Source organism: Lactuca serriola, chromosome 7 (genome assembly GCF_051521515.1).
Source record: "Lactuca serriola cultivar US96UC23 chromosome 7, Lser_US96UC23_V15, whole genome shotgun sequence".
Lineage (NCBI taxonomy): Eukaryota > Viridiplantae > Streptophyta > Magnoliopsida > Asterales > Asteraceae > Lactuca > Lactuca serriola.
In genome coordinates, this window is record NC_136414.1 from 151,750,969 (window position 1) to 151,758,979 (window position 8,011).

The 8,011-nt window shown below is 38.0% G+C and overlaps 1 protein-coding gene across 1 annotated transcript; it reads right to left on the reverse strand.

Moving 5' to 3' along the window:
• Nucleotides 1-6,610: 6,610 nt before the first annotated feature.
• LOC145062906 (uncharacterized) lies at nucleotides 6,611-7,584 on the reverse strand. Its single transcript, XM_079010499.1, has 2 exons — nucleotides 7,205-7,584; nucleotides 6,611-7,009 (listed from the first exon to the last, which is right to left on the reverse strand). Exons 1-2 carry the CDS (start codon nucleotides 7,526-7,528, stop codon nucleotides 6,881-6,883), a joined length of 453 nt encoding a protein of 150 aa, XP_078866625.1. The 5' UTR covers nucleotides 7,529-7,584; the 3' UTR covers nucleotides 6,611-6,880.
• Nucleotides 7,585-8,011: the final 427 nt, after the last annotated feature.

Here is an 8,011-nt window from a genome sequence, read left to right on the forward strand (position 1 = left end):
AGACCATAGGAAGGACTAGATCTGAGATTTGGAGCTCCTGAAGTTGTAGGAAAATGGCTTAATGGATTAAGTTGTCCAGACCAGTCCCTACGACATGACCTTAGGTTGCCATGGTGCAACATCCCAAAATTCAAGGCCAAAATTTTCATTTTTAAATAGGTTGTTATAAAACCATAAGTATAAAAACATCCATAATAACATCACATATCAAAACCAAATGTGTTAGTAATAAAAACATGTTATCATAAAATAATATCAGAGTGTAATCCCAAAGATCTCATGTGTGGAAAATCATAGTGTGATACGCTGCGATCGAGCCCGCTCCTTTCCTTGGAATCCGAAGCACCTGAAACCAAAACTGAAAACCGTAAGCACGAAGCTTAGTGAGTTCCACCATCATACCACATACCAAACATAACACATACTGCCTAGCATATCTGGGTGCTGGCCTACCCCTTCGGTCTCTTTCAACCGAATATTATCTAGCATATAAACACATACTCACATACTTTCATACATAACCATGAGCCATACATATATCATAATCAATAAAGGTGTTATGTGCCCAACATAGTCTTGCCATTATGCCACGGGTCGCCACATGGTCTTTCTTTTCAAGCCGGGGGCCACCCCCTCGGTCTTACAGACAAGTGCCAAGAGCCACCTCCTGGTCTTCCATGTAAGCATCACAAAGACAACTAGCATACATACTACTCTACTTAGCTAATCAGCATATAATGTGCCAGGAGCCACCTCCTGGTCTTTCATACATAATAGCATACAGTGTGCTAGGAGCCACCTCCTAGTCTTTCATACATATTACCTAGGGCTAACCCCCGGGTCTTCCTACCATACATAATAACATACTGTGTGCTAGGAGCCGCCTCCTGGTCTTTCATGCATAATGCCTAGGGCTAACCCTCGGGTCTTCCTATCATACATAAACTAAATGGGCCGGAATTGATGCCTTAGACCCATACAAAAAGTGAGGAGACTCAACTCACACTGTTGAAGTCCCACGGATAAAGTTGTGGCTGTTGGCTGACAGATTCCTGAATCTGTCAACATCAAAATAAAATTCAATTAATAATTGGTTCCAACACATATCCATAAGTTCACGCTTGGGGTAAAAGACTACTTTACCCCTATCTTAGCTTGATTCAAGCCCAAGGCTCAATCCAAAGGCCCAAAAGTCAACTATAGGTCAAAGCCCAACACATGGCCTAATTTTCCAAATTGGGCCCAAACCTTTATAAGGTCTGACCATAAGGCCTAACCATTTAGTCTGGTCCAACATTCAACATTCTAATGGCCCAATATCACATAATCATAAAGGCTCAAACTATGGCCCATCTATGGCCCAATTTTCCAAATTGGGTCCAACTCCTCATATAGGCCTTACCTCAAAGCCCATTAATTATTCTAGTCCATTTGCTTGATCTTGGATGGCCCATTAATAACCCAATCATCAAGGCCCAATAGAAAGGCCCAACAATAAACCCAAGTGAAATTAGGGTTTCATATAAAATGATAATTAGGGTTAAGTGTTTCTCACTTAACCCATTAAGGACTTAATCCATTAAGTCCATCACTCTTCTAAATAAATCATATGGTGTGATTGGGTTTTTTATACACAGTTCTATTCCAATGGCCCAAATGTGGGTCCCGATAAGTCCAAGGTCCATAAATCCAATATTAGGGTTTTCTAAACCCTAATTAGGGTTTCCAAACCCATCTTAGCCCAATAGACCCAATAACTAGGTCTTTTGATCAATTAGGTTTCATTAAGCCCATTAGTCACATGTTTGGGCTTTTAGGTCATTTAGGGCTTTATCGGGCCCATTAGGGTTGTAGTCCCTTTGTCTAAACATCCCAAACGAGTCACAATGCAAACGAGGCACACCGCCACCCGACACGACGACTGGTGGCGGCAACCACCACCTCGCGGTGGTGGTTTTGAGTTTCTTTCCATTATTCTATTTTTTCTTATAATTTACAATGATAGAGTTTCAAATATATACACACCCGCTCACTAACATAACACATTCACATGGCGGAACATGGTGGAAGCCACCACCTCATGGTGGTGGCGGTGGCTTCCTTGCGATTTCCGGCTAACAAAACACCCAAACACACACTTCAAAAGGTAGAACACCCTCCAGCCACTCACCCGGTGGCTCACATCGGCGACAACATCGGACTTGGGATGGCAGCCACCACCTCGGTGATCTCTTTTGGTTCTCAATCAAGCAGCCACACACCACACGAATCTTAAAGCAGAAATCACACCCCACACAAACTCACAGCCACCTCCCATGGTGGTTAATGGTGACGAGATAAGGCAGTGACGACAACATCGAGACCCAACAGCTGTCGGTTCAACCGATCCCTCCCACAACCACAGTATCAGATCCAACTCTTGCCTTTGCCGGCGACGAGAGTAGTGGTTGTGGTACGTCGATAGGAAGAAGGAGGGGAAAGGGAAATGATCGGAACAACAGCAACGACAGCCACATACTCCACTGTGGCTCCGTCTCCAACAGAAGCGACGTGACGGTCGGAAGAAGATGAGAATCTGTCTTCTTCGTCGGCGGTGCAACAACGACAACAAACAAACGACGGTGATTCTTTGTCTTCGATGGCGACAGTGGGAGCGTCTTCAACAATGGTGGCGGTCGGAAGTTAGGGGTGACGGCTGGTGGTGGGATGGCGGCTGCACTCTCTTAGGGTTAGGGTTGTGACATGGTGATGGTTATATACCCGATTATGAGAATATATCCCATAATTACATTAACAACCCCTCCATCCTAATTCCTTTCAAATCAAGTCAATAATTTACCCTTTTAACCCCAGCCACCAAAATACCTTCAACTTAAGTCCCTAAAATTACCATGCAGCCCCTAAGCTTCCAAAATCTCTTCAATTTGAGTCCTATAATTTACCAAGTAGTCCTTGGTTTTGCAAATATTTACGAAACTAATCCGAAACTTACACTTTAACCCCCAACCTCTAAAATTATAACCTTTGGCTCCCGAAAACCAACACCCTGCTATATAATTATTGATTTTAGGGTTATTATACATTTATTTATTTATTTTAATAAACGGGGTGTTACACATGGTGTGGCGACTCAGAAGGAACCCGTCTGCTTTGTCGTTTAGCGGCCATGACGTGGCTAATAATGATCGCGACGTGGCGATCAGCTGGAGGTTGAAATTTTGACCGTTGAACGTTGACTTTAACCAAGTTTGATTTTAGGTCATTTGAGGTATTTTGAGTAGTAGATTGAGGCTTGGTCCCTGTGTGATGTACAGGTGACCTGTAGAGTTAGTGTTTGGAGCAGTGATCAGTTTGGCTATCTTTTAGACTGTGAGGTGAGTTTTTGTCATTGTACTCGTGGGTCGAAGGCACCAATGTCGGCCCACTAGTTTGTGTTATGTATCCATGTATATAGGATGTTGCTATGCTGTAGCGAATTGTTAGATTGGTAGATCTATATGATTACTTGTACTTGTTGGTTATATGTTATTATATTTGTTGCATATGTCGACATAGTGCAGTTGGGTTGAGGCTTTCCTGCTTTGTGTTGTAAGCCAACAAACTCGGGGCAATCCGGTCCGATGACTGTGGGTTGGGGGTAATCCAGTCCAATGAATATGGACCCAAGAGTAATCAAGTCCGATGACTATGGACCCAGTGTGCAGGGCAATCCAGTTCGATGAACGTGGGCCGGAAGTAACCCAATCCGTTGACTATGGACCCAGGATGCACGTGTGTATGTCTTATTGTGTGGACTATTTTGGGGACTTACTAAACTTTAGCTTACAGTTTGATTTTATGGGTTCAGGTATATCAGAGGATAGGGGAAAGGCGAATGCGTGATTGTGCGCATCATCCTGAATATTTATTTGACTTATGATTTTGGGATACTCTAATTTATACATGTGGTTTTGAAACTATGTTTTGTGTGAATTATGGATTTTTTGATGGTTTTAAAAATGAAAATTTTCTAATGATTTTTGAGATGTTACAGGTAAATAAGACTCATTAACATGATGAGCATACAACTTTTGTATGCTACTAGAAGTAGGATGACGCAAATATCGTGGATCGTACAAAGACATAGCAGATATGCAAAATCTATGAAGACTTTCTCCGGTGGTACGTGCAAACATCCTAAAACTCTCGTCTAGTGCATCAGTGGGGGGAGGCATATACTAACATATGAAATACAACAATACATTTTTGAATTGGATCAAAGCCTAACCTACCTCTTGCATCCGGTCGTTGCCACATATACTCAGACACTGAACTCACACCTTTTACAATACGCATAAACAGATCTTTATGCATCCGGAACCGTCGACAGAAATAATATCCTTGACAGAGAACATGCTTGTCAGAATAATCATGCATGAGATGTTGGTAGGCTGCTTCATGCTATTTTTGGATATATCTTCTTCATTTATTTTGCGTATTGTTCGATTCATTGTTGTTAAGATGTTCTAGTCTATTACGTATGGAGACGACTGACTATATCATACTACCAAAAACATCATCTGATGAAAATGACGACAATGACGAAGACGCCATTGTTTTATATTGGAAAGACCCAATGCGTAAAAAAAAGTGATAGTTTGTGTGTATGAAATGTTGAAAGTGTGGTTTAATTTATAGTGGTTGAATTGTTAAAATTTTAGATAAAAAAGTTTTTTTTTAATCAAAATGGAGATTTTCTAGTCAAAAAAGGTTTCAATTCAATCAAAACAGTTTCCACAAAATAGGTTCCACCAACCCTTTCTCTCTCATCTCGCCAAAAGCGTAGTGATAACTTGGTAGCGAGCACTAGGGGGTAGTGTTCCTCAGCCCTTAGCGAGCTTAGCAACCAACATCTCCCCTCCGTTCAGTCTTATACTGTTTTAGTACCCATTAAAATGGATAAATTAAAATTAATTAAATTTAGTTATTGATTCAACTAATATGAATTAATAAATTCGAAAGAGTTGTTAGGTATTTAAGGGACACTTGAAAGTTGAAACCGATTTAGGGTTTTCTTTGAGCAAAACTTGCGTGTTCCTCAACCCTTAGAGTACCTCCAACCCACCCTCATTCTTTATTTCTTCCACCATTCTTCTCCAACCTTCCCCTATTTATTCCCCCATTTTGGGGGATATGAATAGTATTACACCAAATATGGTGTTATAGGATTCATTTCTTTCAAAATGGGGATGAACTTTGCATTGTCGGTTTTAGTCCATCTGTTATATATTTATATGTTTTTAGTTCATTTTTACCTACTAATTATAATTTAAATATAATATTTAATTCTTATAATATTTTATTATATATTAAATTATATTAATTAATTATAAATATAAAGTTTGTTTAATTTAAATACACATTGACATTTTAAAAAACGATAACGTATTTTACAAAAACGTATAATTAAAATATATATTATAAACACGATAACATATGCTATTAAACAGGTAGTTAACCTATATATTACAATAATAATCTAATAAAAACCAACAAATGACAATACTATTATTTATTTATTTAATATTTATTTAAAAGTGTGTATGTGTAATATTTTTATAAATGCATGTATAATATTTATTTATAAGTTTATTATAAAGTATTTAATATTAATGTTATGAAAAAAAAATATAAATTATATATTTGTTAAAACTAAATTAGTAGAGGAGTGTGTTTGACAATGTATGTAAGTTGAAATAATGTAATATATTATGAATATACTTTTTGGAGGTAAAAATAAGATAAAAAAATATAGGGTTGGAGATGGTCTTAACGAGCTTAGCAACCAACATCTCCCCTTCGTTCTGTCTTATACTGTTCTAGTACCCATTAAAATGGATAAATTAAAATTAATTAAATCTAGTTATTTATTTAACTAATATGAATTAATAAATTCGAAAGAGTTATTAGATATTTAAGGTACGTTTGAAACGATTTAGGGTTTTCTTTGAGCAAAATTTGCTATCAAGAGCAAATGACCTTACATGTTACCGTTTGACATCCACAAGGAGTTTGAAAAGATGTCTTTAAATTACGAAAAATGTTTTTCGTACCATATTTGCATGTAACATACATGATGCACACTCATTTGTATATAGGCATGTGTGATTTGACTTTGAGTGGTTTGGACATTTTCGGTTAGATTTCAAAAAGAGACTGGCCTCGCACACACACTCTCTCTCACTCTCACACACACACACAAAAGCATGCTTGTTTGAAGGTTATAATTCTGATTAATTATTCAAATCCAATGCCTAGAATTGTTATATCACACAACAATTGATTCTCATTTGAGTTATGTATGTATGGTCAACATGAAGTAAGCCCATCACAATGTATTATTTTATGCATTGGCTTAAATGGGCTGGTGCTCATACATAAAACCCTCATGGTTTATGTAGGGTTCTTAAAGAAACCCAACTTGTTCTAGCAAATGGAGCATAAATGATTAAATGTTGAGCTAATCTTAACTCATTTTTGCATGTATTCTTTAACATCTAATCTTTAAAGACACAACAATTCATCTCAATAATATCGTCTTCTTAATCCCTATATGCAGGGAACCAAAACATAGTAACAACCAATTGCCATTAAAACCAAAACATTTAAAAATCTTCAAGGGTGTTAACAAAGTTTCTAAAACATGGCTTCTTAAAGGCCAAAAGCACATAACAAAACTACAAAAAGAAGCCTTCAGGGTGCAGGGGTACTAGTACTACTATTCTTTCTTCTTCTTCTTACTAGTAAATATCATCAACCAAAAGAGATGTTCATACTCCATATACATAGCAACCAACAAAAACAGCTTCGTGTCTCAAATCTCAATTCTCAATTCTGAATGCTAACTTTCAACTTTCAGAAAATGAGGACTGATTAGCCCAGCAATCTCAAGAAACCCAACTTGTTCCTTCTCCCCAAATATCTTCTTTAGCTTCTCATCACATTTAATCACCCTCTTGTTTGCAGGATCCTAAATTCAAAAACAACAACCAAAAGTACCTTTTCAGTCTAAACTTCATAAATATCAACCAATCACTCAACATTTATGAGAAAAATCTACACAGAAAACAAGCTAGGGTTTCGGGTTTTGCATACAACTTGTTTCAAAAAGGAAACAAAGATGTTTGAAGCAGAAAACATGAATATAAAGTTATAAAAACATTACCTGAAGGTCTTTTTCCTTGATATACGCCCAAATCACCTTCAGAACTTCGGTGCGGGGGATTTCATTTCTACCGCCGAGGAAATCCTTCATTTCCGGCGACACTGGGCGCGGCTTCGAGAACCCTCGAGGTGCTCTCTTCTTGGTGTCGGTTGCCGGCTCCGAAGCGGTGGCGTAGGTGACGACGAGTGTACGCAGTTTAACGTTGTATGGTTTTAACGCCGCCGGGGGAACAAACGTCGAAGATGACGACGACGACGGAGATTTGGAGAGTAACGCCGTTCCGGCGGCAGAGAAGGTGGAGAAAAACCCTAAAGGCATGGCCATTGTTGGAGGCTAATGGTGCTGACTGCTGGTAATAAGATAAGAAGAAAGTTTGAGAAGAGAGTGTGAGAGAATTGGGGATTTATGGAAGGGCTAAATTCGGACTCTTTTTAGAAGATGATCCGACCCGGGTTGTGATGGATCTTAGCGTATGCAATCACTGCCCTACACGTGTTTTTCTGACTATGCGATCATATTGTGCCACGTCGTCATCTTCTTTCTTTCACCATCGATGATTCGGAGTATACATGGGATTCACATGCTTGAATTACGATTTTAATGTATTTGTCTTGCTGCTTAATTCAATTTAGAGGTATCGATTGTATTACCATTTTTGTGAAAAAGCTAAGCACATTTTTTTCAATCTTTTTGCCTATGTTACAAAATGATTTTCTAACAAATTTTTATTCTTTATATATATATATATATATATATATATATATATATATATATATATATATATATATATATATATATATATATATA